We start from the raw sequence: 19,507 nt of genomic DNA, 5'->3' as shown, positions 1-19,507 counted from the left end.
GTATTTACATATTTTAGATAATAAATTATCATATTTTAAACTTCGATCTTTTTAATTTTCATCTGTCTGAAATTTATAAAATAAAACTCGTAAAAATTATGAGCCAAGTGTTAAATCACTTAAAATATGCATCTAACGTAAAAACTTTACTATAAACCTCACAAGTCTCTGCCAATCTAATTTAAACCTTAATAGTTTGCGCAGAGTTGTGAAAATAGAAAAACTTGGTTTGCACTTTGTCATTTATCATCGTTTACGGTTCGCTTGTTCAATTAACTATATCTCAGTATTAGAGAATAATTTTCAAATCATTTGAACTTTACAATCTTCACACGAGATCTGTTAAAGAAGTTTGCAGACAGAAATGGCAAATCCTACGGACACCTCTCTTTCCCCCTCTCCGTTCTGACATTTCTTGATTAATTTACATTTATTTTATTATATTATTGAGGTATTAGGTTGTTAGCTTCAAATAGGTCCAGCGGTTTATCACACTTTTTTACTGATGTCGTGAGTTCGATTTCTCGCATGGGACAAACATTTGTTTTTATAATAATGATTGTTTGTATCGGTCTGGGCGTTTTTTTTTAGTATTTATAAGAAAAATGTATCTATCAGTTGTCTAGTACCCAAAACCCAAGCTTTGCTTAGCCTGGGACTAAGTGGTGTTGTGTACACTGTCCAGAGTTTTTATTATTATTTTCATACATTCATAATTTAAGAGTCAAAGACTTCTGTCAAAGACAAAGACTCTTGTCGATGGACCTCTTGCCACATTCCACGATCTTCCATCATCCTCTTCAAATATTGATACGGCACGGCTCTCTTTTCGAATTTTCTCTTTGCCAATTGTCTCTTCTCCAATTTTTCATTTCCTGGACGTATTCTTTTGTATTCGTACATAAACATTATGCAACACAAAAATAAGTTTCTTGTAATCTATTTTTTAAGAACTTATGCAATTGTCTTTGTTTTAGGAAAATATACGACGATTCCTACAGATATGAAGATGTAACTCCTAGAAATGCAACAACGTACACTGTTGTTAATCTGGACAGGAATACAGACTACGTGTTCTCTGTTATGGCCATAAACAAGATTGGACAAAGCAAATACAGGCCCGACGACACCAAAGCTACTACACTTAGTGAGTATAAAGCTTACATTAATATACTTTAAGAACTTTAAAAAAATGGGGATTTTCGTTATGTATATTTTTTAAGCGTGTTAAAAAGTAACATCACAACTTTTTTCCACATGAACCGATTTTAATGATTCTTTTTTTTCTTTTTTATTTGAAAGCTGGTATTTCGGGTGTTGTTCCACATAAATTTGATAAGAATCTGTATAGTAGTTTTTGAGTTATCCTTAATAATGTGATTGAAGTCGGTTCGTGGTCTGACAGTCAACTATTGAAACTTTGGATTGGGTCGTTTTGCTCCTTTTTATTCTCATTAATTATAAAAAGATAGAAAGAAGAAGTTATGTTAAGTTAAGAATGTGGATGATTAAAAGCAGAGGTAGGCCAAAAACAGATGGATAGGCTGTGTGAAGCATGATATGACAAGAAAGAGAGTAAATAACGAGATGACTGCGAACAGGGATGAATGGAAGAGAAAGGTCGATCCTAAATAATATAGGATGAATGAAGAGAAATTATGATTATTCCATATAATACAATATAGTAATACCACAGATAACATAATATTACATACAGATACCCCATCCCATACAAGAAAATGGTTCCTTCCTAACTCGGGCTATTCTTCGGGCTATTTTATTTCGCCACCGTAGCCGCTAGATGTCGCTAGATCTGAAGCAGTTCGGATTACTAGTGGGTGCTTAGTAACAAAGCATGAAAATAGATGGCAGTCAATTCAGTCTACATGACATCTGTTTTGCAAAGATATGTATATAATAGATATGTAGGTAGCTGTATCGTGTACCTCATTAGGGACGATTCAAGATTCAATGTAAATGTGTAGGTATAATATCGTTAGCCGACACTCTGCAGATATGGCTTATGTGCCAATGTATATACCTATTGTGTTATGGTTTATTTTACATTCCATGCCTATTTTTTTGATATGTTGTAACGCGTCTGCTATACGTATAGCCTGATTTTGATACGTTTATACTCGTACGTATCAAAATCGGGCTATACGATTTTTTATTTCAATCGTTATATGTATGAGACTGATTTTAGCTACAATTAATTTACTGGTATATACCTCATGTATTCTACGATGTACCCCTCTTTTACCTAATGAGAATTCCGCTATATCTTATATATAAATTTTGTATCACAGTGTTAGTTGCCATATTTCTCCCACATTTTGATGAAATTTGATATGTATACTTGCCAGGTCTGAGGTAGGGTTGTTATCTATTTTTTATACCCCTAAGTCATAGGGGTGGCCTACCCCGAAAAAATATTTTTTTGTATTATGGACAATTTTTTATTTATTTATAATGTTACATTGAAAATACATACACGCCTAAATTTTCACCCGTCTTTCACCAACCCCTATTTTTAATAGCGATATTCTTACAAATATTATAAATGCTAAAGTAACTCATTTGTCTCGCTTTCACGCCAAAACTACTGAACTTTTGGTAGACAGATAATGTAGACCCTGAGAAAGGCTACTTTTTAATGCGAAAAAGTATTGAAAGGGGAAATGAAAGGCTATATGAGGATATCGTAATTTTTAAAGTCAGATCTTGTAAGATTAAGTGAACAGGGTCGGTCTAGGTTTTTCATTATTAGAAATGTGTAACGGGGTAACACGTTATTTAGTGCGAAATTGTGTATATTACAATAAAATTTAACGAGAAAATATTATAATGATATCACTGGGACACTCATTGCCTTACTACTATATCGTCCGTTAGTCGCGAACTTTCTGGAAACACGAGAGGCGCGCTCCTATTGGTCGGTCGGCGCGTAGATGAGTAGATGAGGTACTTAGACGAGTCTCACGGCGCCGCAGCGTAAGTACTTACTATACATACGTAGTATACATATGGGTATTACAAATGTTTTTATTACTAGTAATATTACTCTGTTATCTAAGCAAGTAATTGCAAGCAAGTAATTGATAACATTCCGAATTACTCGTATATCTTTCAATATCTTTAGCGGTATAAACCAGGTTATGTACTACTACTAGTATTGTTAGTGAGGGATAAAGTTGATGAACAAAAATAAAACAATATTCGTATTAAAAATATATTCATCTAATATTTTTGGCATTATTTTTAAGTTTCTTCCAAATACAAGGGGTCTGACATGGGGTGTTATGTATCTACATTAAAAAATACTTTTTGAAATGTATGAAAGAAACGTATTGTATGAAATTTTTGAAATGTGTGAAATGTATGCACCTACATTAAAAGATAATTTTTGAAATGTATGAAAGAAATGTATTGTATGAAATTTTTGAAATGTATGAAATGTAAGGACCTACATTAAAAGATAATTTTTGAAATGTATGAAATTTTTGGAATGTATGAAATGTATGAAAGAAATGTATGTACCTACATAAAAAGTTCATTTTTGAAATGTATGAAATGTATGAAAGAAATGTATGTACCTACATTAAAATATAATTTTTGAAATGTATGAGATGTATGAAAACAATGTATGTACCTACATAAAAAGTTCATTTTTGAAATGTATGAAATGTATGAAAGAAATGTATGTACCTACATTAAAAGATAATTTTTGACATGTATGAAATGTATGAAAGAAATGTATGTACCTACATTAAAATATAATTTTTGAAATGTATGAGATGTATGAAAGAAATGTATGTACCTACATAAAAGTTCATTTTTGAAATGTATGAAATGTATGAAAGAAATGTATGTACATTAAAATATAATTTTTGAAATGTATGAGATGTATGAAAACAATGTATGTACCTACATAAAAAGTTCATTTTTGAAATGTATGAAATGTATGAAAGAAATGTATGTACCTACATTAAAAGATATTTTTGACATGTATGAAATGTATGAAAGAAATGTATGTACCTACATTAAAAGATAATTTTTGACATGTATGAAATGTATGAAAGAAATGTTTGTTGTTGAACATTAAAATATAATTTTTGAAATGTATGCACCGTACAATAACAATACACGTTAAACATCATACCACATAGTCATACGCAAGTTAAAAACAAACTGCTATGATATTAATGTGAAAGGAAAATAAACTTTATGGTATTCGAGTTAGGGTCGATTTCTCTCTTTTTTTAAAACTATTTTAATCTTACCAGTTGCCAGTATTCGAAGACAGCTACGATTCGTACTCGATATTTTAAATTATTATGTAATCGATTTTTCAGTAAAAATGTAAATAACCAACGACACTAATAATGTACTACTATATTCCGTTCTTTGAAACGGAACACTGCTATACAAATAATGAAAATTTACTGTTCACAACGACTCATTAAAAGCATCATCGAATAATGCGCTGTAATAAAATCCTGTTATCGATTATTCAAAAAAATCGATAATACATGTATTTATTTTTAATATGACAACACTTCATACATAAGTATTATTGGAAATAGTATTACTTGCTTGTTCGGCCTAATTAAATGTCTTTTTTATATGTTTGATTTACAATAACAATATATTAAGTGCTTATTATTGGAAAATATAAAAAAGACATTTAATTAGGCCGATACAAATGACAACATTGCCATCTATGAAAGCATTTTGAAAACATTGAGCCCCGTATTAGCACTGATTAAAGTGTAATTAAGTACAAAATAACAAAATGAGTAAATATATGATAATTACTTTTCTAAACGCATTATTTCATTTTAACATGTATATATAATTTTTTAAAAATGGATTAAACTATTTTGAAAACACAGTTTTGTTTTTTAAAACGTTTGCAAAACTATAAAGAATTCCATCGATACCAATCACGCCATCTATATGCAACTTTTAGCAATAATAATGGCTATTTCCTCATTGAGTGCCACTGGTAATACTGAAAATAAAATAAATATTTATTTATGAATTATTACTAATCGAGCCTCGGCTCATGAAGTCGTAATTTCGATCCCCGTTTGAATTGGACGGGGTATTGAAAAAAGGGGCTAAATATGGGATATAACACTAGAGATGTGACCGTCTGTGTCAGAGACGGGGTAGAGGTCAAAAATAATGAAATTAATGTGACAAAATTGGATAATAATAATAATAATCTGAGGACAATTCACACAGCGCCACGTAGACCCATGTTAAGCTAGCTAAAGCTTGTGTTATGGGTACTAGATAATTGATATAAATACATAGATATTTTTTTCGTATTATATATAGAAAACTTCTAGGTAGGTCGAGTGGAATGAGTAGTCATGCTCACTAAAATGTCCAGACATGTGGCAGCGTGGTGGGCCGGGTCATTGGGCTCCCTAAAATATGGTCGAGCGCAGTGATGGCTGGCTCATCCGTCATACTCGTGAACGAGTGCTACTTGTGGGGACTGGTCTGCTCTTATCACTACGACTGATTTAATCTTATTGTGTTTTTATATTTGAGCCTAAATAAATTAGTGCTGGTTGGTAGTTTGTATTCACACGTTTCGACTTTTTTTTTTTTTAATCTATTAAATATTGAGGGTTTATTCCAGAGAATATGCCACCCCCATCGGTGCAACAGTACAAAATATTTAAATTATTATATATTTCTCTCGTTAATGCCAAATTTAACTATATTAATCATTTTGATGGCCTCTTCTGTTATTGGGTTATTGAGAATACTGTTGCAGAGGCCGATACCATCTCGAATAGAAGGTAACAATTCGCGCCTTTTGGTCTCGTTCCGTGCGCATTCCATAATAATATGATAGACATCTTCAATTTTTCCACATACCGTACAATTTGGAGTTATAGATTTTCTCATTAAAAATGCAAAACTATTTAAAGGAAAGTGTCCAGAGCGAAGTCTTAGTGCCAAAACAATATCTTGTCTACTCATATTAGAATGTTACGTTTCGACTTGTAAAATGTAAACTTGCAAGGATTGTTTAAAAGAGCAACACACAAGTTTCTTGCTTATTCTTCTTGTGATGAGACAGCTTTCCGAATAAGCGGTAGATTTAAAAAAAAATGTTGACTATTCAAAAGTGCTTAAATTAAGTTTATTTGAATAAATGATTTTCTATTCTATTAACAACGTTTATTTAAACACTGCGTACAAAGTAGAATTTTAATACGAACAGTTATTAAATTTATACGATAATATGCGATGCAGATTTTCCGAAATGAAAACATCAAACGAACAGTATTACTGTACGATAAATTATTATAATTAATTTTATTTTCAACTGTCCGTTATTCGGGATTTCATTCGTGATTAATTTAACATGTTTTTTAATTACAATAACTAGTTTCTATAATAAAAGTAGCTTAAGTTACTCATTACATTTGTTGTGTTCTATCGATGGTCGCGAGTTCGATTCCTCGCCGTTGCAAACGTTTGTATTCATGAGTATGATTGTTTGTATCGGTCTGGATATTTTCTTAAAATATTAAGTAAGTATTTACAAAAAAAAAGTATTTATATCAGTTGTTTAGTATCCATAACACAAGCTCTGCTTACTGTGGGACTAGATGGCGCTGTGTATATTGTACAGGGTTATTTATTTATTATTTACTAGCTGTGCCCACGTTAAATTTTAATAAAAAATATAGCCTATATGTTATTCTGATACATAAGCTATATTACTGTAAAGTTTCATCAAAATCCGTTCAGTAGTTCTTGCGTGAAAGAGTAACAAACATCCATAATCACAAACTTTCGCGTTTGTAATAATATTATAATTTATATGCATTTAATGAAAAGATGTTAACTTGAAATTGCAAACAGACATTTCAATTCAATTTATATGTACAGATATCGAATATCGAAATACATTTCATTTTGATAACGAAAATATTATTCAATGAACAAATATTATTTTATTAATAACTTAATCAAATTATATGTATATTTAATGTACATATTTTCATAAATAATTATATATTTGTGAAAATGCTGTAGTCTCAGTAAGTTATAGTTATAAGAAAAGAATACGAGCTGAGTTTCTTGTCAGTTCTTCTAATCTCGAAATCATTCCGAACTGACGGTAGATTTGACATATGATAAGAGTCTGTAATAGACCTACATGAATAAAGATATTTGAATGTGGAAGTAATAAGTAATAATGATTTAACTTGGAATGAACATATATGATGCAATGAAGAGAATGTTTTAAGAGAGTTTTATATATGAATGTGGATGTATTATAAATTGAAAATTCTGTCTGTCTGTCTATCCAATTGTGTATAAAACTATTTGATTGTGTATTTAATATTTGTACTCTTATGAATTAGTAGTAAGAAATGAAAAGATTCAATAATTGTTTAAAAGAGCAACACGCAAGTTTCTTTTTTGAGTTTTTTTTTAAGAACTTAATTTAAGAACTTTTGAACAGTCATAACAATTTTTTTTATCTACCACTCGTTCGGAAAGCTGTCTCATCACAAGAAGAACGAGCAAGAAACTCGTGTGTTGCTCTTTTAAATTGTAAGTTTACATTTACAATTCGAATCGTGTGAATACAAACTACCAACCAGCACTAATATATTTGGGTCAATTTTTTTTTTAATTTGTATGATTCCACGCTGCAACTGACAAAATGTCCTATATGATTTTTTTTTAAATTTGAATTTGAATGATTCCACGCTGCAACTGACAAAATCCTATATGATTGTTTTTTAAATTTGTATTTGAATGATTCCACGCTGCAACAGACATAATCCAATCATCAGTACAGTCAAGTTCCGAGGAGTATAACTCATACAATGTGCCTGGAGTGTTCATCATCACGGGGACTATAGTCGGTACAGCACTGATCCTCTTGAATGTACTGCTGATTGGATTCTGTCTCCACCGGAGGACCAACAAGAGGATAAGAGGTTCGATTCTCAAATTAACGATGTGTTTAGTAGTTCGTGTATTGATGTGCTTTTAAAAAAAATAATTTCGTGGTTATAAAGATGCAACTTTGTTTTGATGTGCGGATATTTATGAAAGTAAATAATGTTTTTTTGATCCGCTAAGAAAGGATTTTGATTAATTCTACCCCCAAGGGGATGAAATAGGGGATGAAAGTTTGTATGCAACTTTGTCAATTTTAAACCAATCGGGCTGAGACTTTGCATACATAAAGCTACTATGACGTAGGTATCCCTGAAGAAAGGATTTTTATGAATTTCACCCCTAAGAGGATAAATTAACGCGAGCGAAGCCGCTAGCAAAAGCTAGTTTAGAATATGGGCGATTAGTAACCTGAATGAAATAAATAAATTATATAAGCACAATAATTTTGGTGCAATGGTTATCTAGTGTAAACTAGAACGAGATGAAAGAGACAGAACAAGCGGATAGTATGAAGTAAGTAATTACTTCATACTATCCGCTTGTTGTCTCTTTCTAACACTAGTATATAGATCGATAGAAACGAAATTGAATGAAAAAAATTAGTGACATTATAGCAAACAGTAAATACAAATATTTTTAGTATATACTAAAATGGTATTAAAAGCTAGCTATCAGAAATACACAGCAAATAAAAGTATATCAAGATATATAATGATTATACAGCCAATAGATATGCAAATAAATACATAGCAATATAAGTAGTGAAATTAAATAAATAAATAAAAATAAAAATGTAAACTAGAAATAAGGAAGTCCATGTAAAAATAAAATAAAGTAACTTAGAATGTATAATACCTGAAATTAAGATTTTGATGTCTCAGTAGAAGTAAGTAATTATGTGTCTAATTATATGCATAAAAAACCTGGAACTTAATATTTAATCGAATTAGGTGTTATTTTGCGGAAGTCCATTTCACTAATTGATGGATTTATATTATTTTGTTCAATTCCGTTTAATTCCGCTAGCGGAATTAAACAAAATAATGTAAATCCATCTTATTTTGTTTAATTCCGCTAGCGGTATTAAACAAAATAATGTAAATCCAACTTTTTTTGTTTAATTCCACTATGTTTAATTAGCTAGCGCTAGCGGAATTAAACAAAATAATGTAAATCCATCGAGTACTGGAACTTAATATCCGAGAAAAAAAACATTACTATAGATAGAAAAACAAATGTATACCACGAAATTATCTTTTAATCACATTTTTGTTTCTATTATTATTTGCTAATTTTCGTTTATGATTTCTTTTATTAGCTTCGTCCGAAGTAGGGGAACTGAACGTAGTACCCACTGAGTATGTTGAGCCGACTGACATGTCCAAGTCTGTAACGTTATACGTGACATGCAGCGGGGCACTACTAGTGTTACTGAATGCTGCATTTATTGCTTGTTTTATTTTAAAGCGTCGCTCTCGCAGACTGAAAGGTAAGTTTTGTTTTATTTGCTTTTTTTCTTTTGTTGTTAGTCTGTCTGTTGTTGTATTTGTGTCGTTAGTAATTAGTTCTCCCTTAACAATGTAGTTGTTGAAACTTTTAATTTTCTAAATTTTTACAATAATAACAGTAATGATCTCAGGACAATTCACACAGCGCCATCTAGTCCCAAGTTAAGCTAGCCAAAGCTTGTATTATGGGTACTAGACAACTGATACTAGATACATAGATAGATTTTTTTCGTAAATACATATATATTATACATAGAAAACGCCCAGACCGATACAAATAATCGTACTCATGAATACAAAAGTTTATGCCGCGCGAATCGAACCCGCGACCATCAGTAGAAAGGCGGTGTGCTAAACCGCTAGACCACTGACGCCGTCAATAATGTTTAGTTATATTACACACACACATAGAAGTATAGTTTTTGAGAACCTTAATAATGTTCCAACTTATAATTTAAATTACTTATGGTCATATGGTAAGAATTTCGACCATTTTTGCAGTATAAATCGAAATTTTTGAAGTTAAAGTTTTAAATGTAATACTGAAGATATATTAAATATACTAGTTAGCTACCCGCGTGATATGTTATTCTGGTATATAAGCTATATTATATAGTAAAGTTTCATTAAAATCCATTCAGTAGTTTTTGCGTGAAAGAGTAACAAACATCCATCCACATACACTTCCGCGTTTATAATATCATTACATAGTATAAAATAAAGTCGCTGTCGCTGTCTGTCCCTATGTATGCTTAAATCTTTAAAACTACGCAACGGATTTTTTAATAGTTAGAGTGATTCAAGGGAAAGGTTTATATATATATAATACATGTACACCCGTGCGAAGCTGGGGCGAGTAGGTAGTTAGTGAGATAAACTAAAATATTCTGCCTGTCTAGAACAAGCCGGCCAGTCATCCAAGTCTGCGACCATAGAAATGTACGCTCCATCATCATACAATGACACCATGACGGGAGAAACCCTGAGCTCGGTGTCGGAAAAGTCAGAAACGTACTCCCAGGATGACGGCGATGATCGTCAGCCACCACCGATTCCTGAGGTTCCGTCGATGCCCAACAGGCATATGTTGAGTCAGGTAATTTTTTTTGTACTACGATAGTGGAAAATCATACGGCCCGTCTGATGGTAAACGGTTAGCTCGCCCTGTAGATAGAGTTCAGGCCCTATCTAGTTGTTAGGGCGACCTATTATGCCCTACGCAAGCGCATGCCTCAAGGGCCATATAGTTGGGGCGCTGCCTCCCTGAAGATGGACACCAAGGGTGAACTACCCCTGCATCGTGTGTTGTTGTCTACTATATATAACCAGTTGAATAGAATAGAATAGAAAATCATTTATTCAAAACAAACTTACATTGAAGCACTTTGGAATAATCAGCACATTTTTTTAATCTACCGCTCATTCGAAAAGCTGTCTCATCACAAGAAGAACGAGCAAGAAACTTGTGTGTTGCTCTTTTAAATAATTTTATTCTTCCTTTACAATTTACGTTTAAGTGTCTGAATATAAACTACCGATTAGCACTAATTCAATTAAATAATCAAATAGAAGAAATATTGAATACACAACAACTTGATTGTGTCTGTATGAGTAAATATATTTTGATTTCACTTATTTTAATGAAATATATATTTCAACAGCAAACCGACGCGTACCTAATGGATGATCAGGGTCTAGTCATCCCCCCTCCCCTGGACTACCCCCCACCAAACTATGCAGTGTACGAGGGAGACCACGCGCGGACGTTACCTCACCCCCACAGGCATAAGGATCTCAGTGGTCACAGTACATTGGGAAGGAGTGCTGGTAAGATTTTTTTTATATAGTTTATGGAATTGGATGTTATTTTGCGGAAGTCCAATTCACTTAATGGATTTGTGTTATTTTATTTAATTCCGCAAGCATTAGCATGTGTAAGACCACTTTGCGGAAACTCATTTTATTACTTAACACATTGACCGTCTTGTCAGTCACAGTTGACTGACACTAGAATACTCCAATGGGGTATATCAGTCACTAGTGACTGACACTGAGTACCTACTTTAATTTATTAAATACTAGCTGTTCCCGCGACTTCGTCCGCGTGGAATTTAACTTTATTTTTCTAAAATAAAAGTAGCCTAAGTTACTCCTTATTACATCAGCTACTTGCCAATAAAAGTCCCGTCAAAATCGGTCCAGCCAATTCAGAGATTAGCCGGAACAAACAGACCGACAGACAGACAGACAGAAATTGTAAAAAGTGTTTTTTTGGTGTATGTACCGTATTTATATTTATATGCATGTAGGAAAAAACGGTTATTTCAATGTTACAAACAGACACTCCAATTTCATTTATATGTAATAGATATACAATGTTTTTTTATATTTTATGAAAAACTTGTTGGCGGAGAATGTATTAAGGGATTTGTGTTATTTTGTTTAATCCCGCTATTATTAAATAGATAGATAGATATATAGATAATTGATATATTGCCAACATAACACAAATAATACAGTTTACAATAAGACAAAATGAGAAATAAATAATAACATAGAAAGTTGGCAATAGGAGCTGCCTCAGCTGTTGCTGATATAAGCACAATCTTAATGAGGTGCATCTATACAGCGCTGGTTTTCAGGCAGCCCCCATTACTCCTTAAAAATTGGCATGGATCTCATCCATGCCAATTCGGAAGTCCATTTTATTTCTTAAGGGATTTATATTATTTTGTTTAATTCCGCTAGCATGTTTTGGAAGTCCGTTTCATTATATATATATTATATATAAAGGATATGTGTTATTTTGTTTAATTCCGCTAGCATTAGCATAGGTGAGACCACTTTGCGGAAGTCCATTTCATTACTTAAGGAATTTATATTATTTTGTTTAATTCCACTAGCATTCGCATATCATTATCATTACTTAGTATAAAACAAAGTCTCTATCGCTGTCTGTCCGTCCCTATGTATTCTACGCAGCGGATTTTGAAGCGGTTTTCTTTAATTGATAGAGTGATTCAAGAGGAAGGTTTATATATATAATACATATATACCCGTGCATAGCTAGGTATATATATATAAAAAACCCACGCGAGTACAAACAATCGTACTTATGAATTGGGACACAGTCACCTAGATACATAAAATAATAAATGCATTTAATAATGTCTAGTAAGACAAACTCAATATTGTCTACTAAAACAATTGTTATTTAGTATATAAGATCATTATTTCTATGTACACATTGTCAGTATCATCATCAGTAATATACATCGTCTCGACCAGCAACATGTATTATTTACCCGCAACAGTGGTGACCCCGACGTTAAGACGATCCTTCAAACAAGAGATCTCTGTCGCATCCTGCGCACCACCAACGATTGCATTTCCACCGGCTTCCCAGAAGCGGGTTCACCGGCTTTCAAGAGGCATAAAAGTAATACTGTGCAACAAGGATACTGACCCCCAGTAAACACAACTGCCTGCTGGATATAATATCTGTACGAAAAATTGAACCTGGAAAAATAAAGCAAAAATGCTGTCTATATATATATTGCACACCTGTCGTCACTAATGCCATCAAAATTGCTGATATAAAAAGCACTCGCCACACACAAACAGACGCAGCAACTACCGATCTAGGTCAAATTCAATCATTGCATAGTCGGAAAAATGACTATTATTTATATTATATCATCGCAAATATAAAGAAAAGGCATACAAATGTGACATGCCGCGCTCCTATGGACAACCGTCGGAAAACTAGATTCGACGCAGAATATGACGGAACGCTGTGCTGTTCATCCGTCTAACCGCCTAGCTATAACCGACTCTAACAGTGGCTATAGAATTTTGGTGGACACCGGAGCAAAAATCTCGATGAATAAAAAACAAGCACAGACCAAAGAGAGCGCTAGCGAAATCAAATTATTCGCCGCAAACAATTAATATGAGCAAATGCGAGTTCTTCACAAATGAGTTAGATTTTCTTGGTTATCATATAACGAGCCAAGGGATGAAACCAACGGAAGAAAAATGGCAAGCAATCGACGAGTACCCTAAACCCACGACAGTTGAAGATTTACGTCGTTATTTGGGTATAATGAATTTTTATTGTTGCAAAAGTTCATAATATCTAAATTTTACATTTAACTTTTATAATTTTTTTGTGTGTAATATATATATATTTTTTCTCTCAAGGGGGAATATCTATGGGACACAGTCACGATACATAAAATAATAAATGCATTTAATAATGTCTAGTAAGACAAACTCAATATTGTCTACTAGGCACTGCTATCTATGTGTCACCCCACCTTACATTTTCCTATTGTTATTTAGTATATAAGATCATTATTTCTATGTACACATTGTCAGTTCATCATCATTTGTAAAATACATCGTCTCGACCAGCAACATCGTATTATTCACCCGCAACAAATACAAAAGTTTCTAGAGCAGATCTACTAAACTGTCACCACGGCCGTCATAATTCTTATTATATGTACATAGATCTTCGTAGACAGTTCTTTGGTTGTAATATAATTCAATTGTTGCAGGTAAAAACTATATACCAGCCCCGAGCCCTATGCCCCCTCTCGACGGCTCCTATTACAATATGTCGTCGGATAGATATCTGTCATATCCACCCCTCATATCCGAATATTTACACCAGCAAGTAAGTTATTCTATTTAAATACTAATATTATTGTATGAAATCTATTAATATTACAAAATTCAATATGTTTATAACCTTATCTATACTATACTAATATTATAAAGCTAAAGAGTTTGTTTGTATAAACGCGCTAATCTCAGGAACCACTGGTTCTAATTGAAAAAATATTTTTGTGTTGGATAGTTTTCAAATTCAAATTCAAAAATCATTTATGTAGGCCATTTTAGCCGCTTATGAACGTCAAGTTTTTATATTATAATTTCTTTTCCCTACCGTCCAGTTCGGTATATAGATCCAATTGAGAAGACCTGGCAAGAAACTCAATTGAATTACTTTTTTTTTAAATCCAGTTTATTCACAATGCAAAGGTATTTATATAGGTGTCTATGTCTAACATTAAATGAAAATCCCGAACATGAAAACTATTGCCATGCACGCTCGTCATTCAAGTAATCGTTAGTCCAGTTATCGAGGAAGGATTTAAGGTATATAACATGCTACGACCAAATGGATCGGAGCTGCAATGGAAAATATTGCAAAAGGTGTGGTAATGTAATATAGACGAAGTTGCACGGGTCAACTAACTATATATATATATATATATATATGTACATAGATATTGTTTAATTTTTTGTATGTTATAGTAGTATTGTCAGTTTTGCGTCTTCTCTGTTTCCTACAACGCTTTCTATTTATTATCTTGATATTGGTAGACAGTAGGTACTAATATGTATTTCTTAATAAGAAACTAAATTAATATTTTATTTACTGAAACATATATACTTATATAATATTATAAATATAGCATATTAGATTTTTTATAATATTTTTGCGTGTTTGTAATGAATAAATTCGAAAAAAACTCGACCGATTTTAGATATCCTTTCATATATCCATAGTCACATTATCATGGAATATCATGATGTACTCAATGCAAGCATCGCCGTAGTATACAGCTAGTAATTTATAAAAACACTAGCCGTGCCCGCGACTTCGTTCGCGTGGTTATTAAAAACATTATCACGATCATCTTTGGAAACCCTCAAATTTCCTCAAATATTCTCCGTTTTTGAAACATTTTTTACTGATCCCTCGCTCCTGTTGGTCGTAGCGTAATGTTATATAGCTTAAAGTCTTCCTCGACAAATGGACTATCCAACACAAAAAGAATTTTTCAATTCGAACTAGTAGTTCCTGAGATTATCGCGTTCAAACAAACAAACTCTTTATTAGCATAGATGTTGGCTTTCTCTTTAAATGTATGCTTGATTGTATTGAATTGTAATCTGATGGTTTTCTAATAAAATATCAATATATAAAAACATAAGAACTAACAGACAAACATAATGTAGCAAACGGGACGGACCCCCACGCCTCCGCAGCAGTACGCCCCGCAGCCGGTACCGAAGCCCCACCTCATGAACGGCGCGCTCCCGGGGGGGTCGCCCTCGCACGTCGCCAGCCCCCCACTCTCGTATGGACTTGATGGTACGACATTTTTTTTAAACTACTAATACGACTAGCAACGGCAGTAAATAATTAAATAAATAACTTACCAATCTTAGAGCAATATATTTAGTACAAACAGATGAGACAAAAATAGATAAAAATAATTTAATAATATATATGTAATAATAATCTCAGGACAATTCACACAGCGCCACCTAGACCCAAGTTAAGTTAGCTAAAGCTTGTGTTATGGGTACTAGATAATTGATATAAATACATAGATATTTTTTCGTACATATTATACATAGAAAACACCCAGACCAATACAAACAATCATACTCATGAATACAAATCTTTGTGCCGTGCGAGGAATCGAACCCGCGACCAACGGACGTAAAGCGGTGTGCTAGACCGCTACACCACCGAGGTCCATATTTTTTAGTGAGATAGAATTTATTTATCAACTAAACAAAATGTTTGTTTTCCGTAGCTCTAGACAGACAGTCAACTGGCGGGACGTTGAGACGACAGAGACTCGAAAAGATGGCAGTTCCACCACCCGATGTCACGGTACTTCATCAGGGTAACTGCACACAGGTAAATACACAGACCAAATAAATTTATTTTATGCAATTGAAATGGTAAACAAACTAACTGTAAGCCACCGGATGGTAACTGCAAACTGTCGCTGGTAACGATGGTGTTCTGTTTGGTTACGTAGTAGTTTTAATATTTTGTATCTTTGTACATTCTAGTAAAAAACAGCTAAACCAAATATAATGATAATTCACAACACATGTTGCTTACCCCAGAGGTAATAACCAATGTTTTATTACCTCTGGGGTAACTGTTTACAAACAGTGTTTTATACACTAGTATAAAATACAAAATGTAAACAGTTACCCCAGAGGTTAAATGATTATTTTTAAGTCTATCTATCCACAAGTAATTAGAAAACAGTAATTAACAATAGATGGCGTTAAATAGTAATTTAACATTATGGAAAACTAAACATTAACTGCTGCACAGCGCCATCTAGTCTGAAGCTAAGCAGAGCTTGTGTTATGGCTACTGTAGAACTGATATAAATACTTAAATTCTCTTTTTGCAAATTCATACATAATATACATAGAAAGCACCCACATCGATACAACATTCATACTCATATCAAATCAAATCAAATCAAATTTATTTGCACTAAACATAGGTTGGCAGTGGTTGTTATTGTAATATAATGTCCCATTATGTTTTGCCGCATAATACAATACAAACAATCATATTCATGAATACAAATGTTTGTATGCGGGGAATCGAACCCGCGACCGGAAGCAAAGCCGTGTGCTAAACCACTAGACCGAGGCCGGTTACGTTTCTAGATAGAATAGAATAGAATAGAAAATCATTTATTCAAATAAACTTCATTTAAGCACTTTTGAATAGTCATAACAATTTGTTTTTTATCTACCACTCGTTCGGAAAGCTGTCTCATCACAAGAAGAACGAGCAAGAAACTTGTGTGTTGCTCTTTTAAATAATCCTTGTAAGTTTACATTTACAAGTCGAAACGTGTGAATACAAACTACCAACAAGCACTAATTTTTTGGGTCAAATATAATCATACAATAAGATTAAATCAGTCGTAGTGATAAGAGCAGACCAGTCCCCACAAGCAGCACTCGTTCACGAGTATGACGGATGAGCCAGCTATCACTGCGCTCGACCATATTTTAGGGAGCCCATTGACCCGGCCCACCACGCCGCCACATGTCTGGACATTTTAGTGAGCATGACTACTCATTCCACACGACCACGTCACAGCTACAAAAATTACTATATGGTAGTTACAGTATTCGCACTTTACATAAGGATGCATGCGGCAATCAATACAAAAGCCGCTACGCTATCATATATCAAGAAAGCAGATTTTAACTTACCATTTTTGTTGCAGCACCCTCAATTACCACAGACGCCGGCTCCAGTGAAACAACCCCAGTCCATACTGAAAGACCCTTCACGGCACAAATATGGCAACCAATACGGTAGCCCCATCTCCTCGAGCACCCCCCAGAACAGCAATTCAAGTCAAATTCTCACCGTTCAGAATTTGACCTCCGACGTACCCCAATACGGCACAATTAGGAAAGAAAAGAAACAAAACGTGACAATTGACGAATCCTACAACAAAAGAAGTGAAACTCATGTGGTATAAACAAACTGACCTTGTGCTGTGTGCATTTGTATATAAATTACTAGTATAATATTTTAGATAGATATAAAAATTCATTGAATGTGATATACTGAAGTGCAAGTGTGCGTTTAGATAGAAAATAGTGTCTCAAAAAGACGTCGCGACAAACATTAATAATAAAAAGACAGTTTGAAAAAACATAACTCGTAATTAGCATGGACTTAAGTGAGTAACCGTGTCAAGAGGGACATTCTTGTACCGTGTATGGCTCGCCTTATGCATGAGTGGTTTAGCCCAATAGTCAAAGTTACTCGGGTTGTGTGTATGATGATACGACTGACTTATCATTAAAATAAGCCAAGATAACGTCCAAACCGACATTGTAGGTATGTTAATGACATTTTTAATTGTCCAATTATATGAGAAATCATTTTAGGAATTAGGGCTATATTGCATGTGATTTGTCAAATTGTGGCTTAAAAATCTCTGATATATACTCAATATAATTATTAATAAATGAACTGGTTTGAACATAGTCAGCTCGTGATCACGGCGAAACGTCGAGAGAGGTAAATAAATATATATTTACCATAAATTAATTCGTGATAAAATCCGTTTAAATTATTAAGGTATACTAAACGCAAAAGTTTAAAAACTCAGTATATATACTGTGGTATAAGTAATAATATATACCGGATGACATTTTTGACCGTTCGCAGAAAATTGGCGATTATATGCTATATTTTTTTCAGGCATCCATAGGCTTCAGTTAGTTTCAGACCATTGGCTGAAGGCTACTAGACCGTATACTTGATAACATCATCGTAGTATAAAAAACAAATTAAAACACGTGATGTAAAGTTTTCAATTTCTAATTATCTCTTCCTTTTTTTAATTAATTAATGTAAAATTTTCATAATGTGAATATTTGTTTACTCTATGGTTGACTGGTCCGCCATTTACATCTTTATTTGTATATAAAAGTTTTGATAAATAAATAAAATAAAATTCCACTGTCCACATTGTATTGTTAAAGATTTAAATATTTTAATTACGATAGTATCGTTTTATGTACATTCTTATGCAACTTTTTGACCGCGTGGTCAAAAATGTCATAAAGTATAACGTCAATATAGCCCCAATATTATTAGATGATAATTAAATATTTATTAATATTAATTTTCTTCTAAAATTCGATTCCCGCTAATTTCGAATTTTAAAATTAATTAAATAGAAATTTATTTTTAATTAAATTTTAAAATTCGAAATTCGAATGTTGAATTGTTACAAATGTCAATTAATTTGACATTATACATGTCAATATAGCCCCAATATTATTAGATAATAATTAAATCTTTATTAATATTAATTTTCTTCTAAAATTCGATTCCCGCGAAGGATCTCTTTTTAATTAAGTTTTAAATGTTCGAATTTGTATTCGAAATACGAATGTTGAATTGTAACACAATTTATTGGGAAATTTTGAATTGCCCCGTCGGTTATAAACGTTGTTTGTTTTTAAATGTTCTTCATGAACGTTGGGATGCATCTATTGTTGTATTATATAATTATTGTATTATTATTATTATTGTTGAAGTGAATACTTCATTGGCCCTTTCAGATCTGAAAAATTTGGTCGTGAGTTCCTAAAACCACCAATAAGGGGCCATCTAGATATATATATAACGTCACAGATTAATAGATACAAGTGTTGTGTAAAAAACATAAAAT

General features: G+C 32.8%; 1 protein-coding gene across 1 annotated transcript in view; it reads left to right on the top strand.

Annotated features, from left to right (window-relative positions):
- Positions 1-18,349, top strand: part of LOC131849342 (nephrin) — a 328,927-nt gene extending 310,578 nt beyond the window's left edge. The window contains exons 22-29 of the mRNA XM_059199397.1: positions 978-1,147; positions 9,269-9,439; positions 10,358-10,554; positions 11,120-11,285; positions 14,021-14,139; positions 15,492-15,627; positions 16,079-16,185; positions 17,537-18,349. Of these exons, the coding sequence (XP_059055380.1) occupies positions 978-1,147; positions 9,269-9,439; positions 10,358-10,554; positions 11,120-11,285; positions 14,021-14,139; positions 15,492-15,627; positions 16,079-16,185; positions 17,537-17,797 (1,327 nt within the window). The 3' untranslated portion in view covers positions 17,798-18,349. The remainder of the gene's footprint in view (positions 1-977; positions 1,148-9,268; positions 9,440-10,357; positions 10,555-11,119; positions 11,286-14,020; positions 14,140-15,491; positions 15,628-16,078; positions 16,186-17,536) is intronic.
- The last annotated feature ends 1,158 nt before the right edge of the window (positions 18,350-19,507 follow it).

The sequence above is a fragment of the Achroia grisella genome, unplaced genomic scaffold (genome assembly GCF_030625045.1).
Source record: "Achroia grisella isolate CSIRO2021 unplaced genomic scaffold, CSIRO_AGI_Agris_v1 utg1107, whole genome shotgun sequence".
Classification (NCBI taxonomy): Eukaryota; Metazoa; Arthropoda; class Insecta; order Lepidoptera; family Pyralidae; genus Achroia; species Achroia grisella.
The sequence above is the reverse complement of the archived record's forward strand: the minus strand, read 5'-3'. Positions and strand labels throughout refer to the sequence as shown.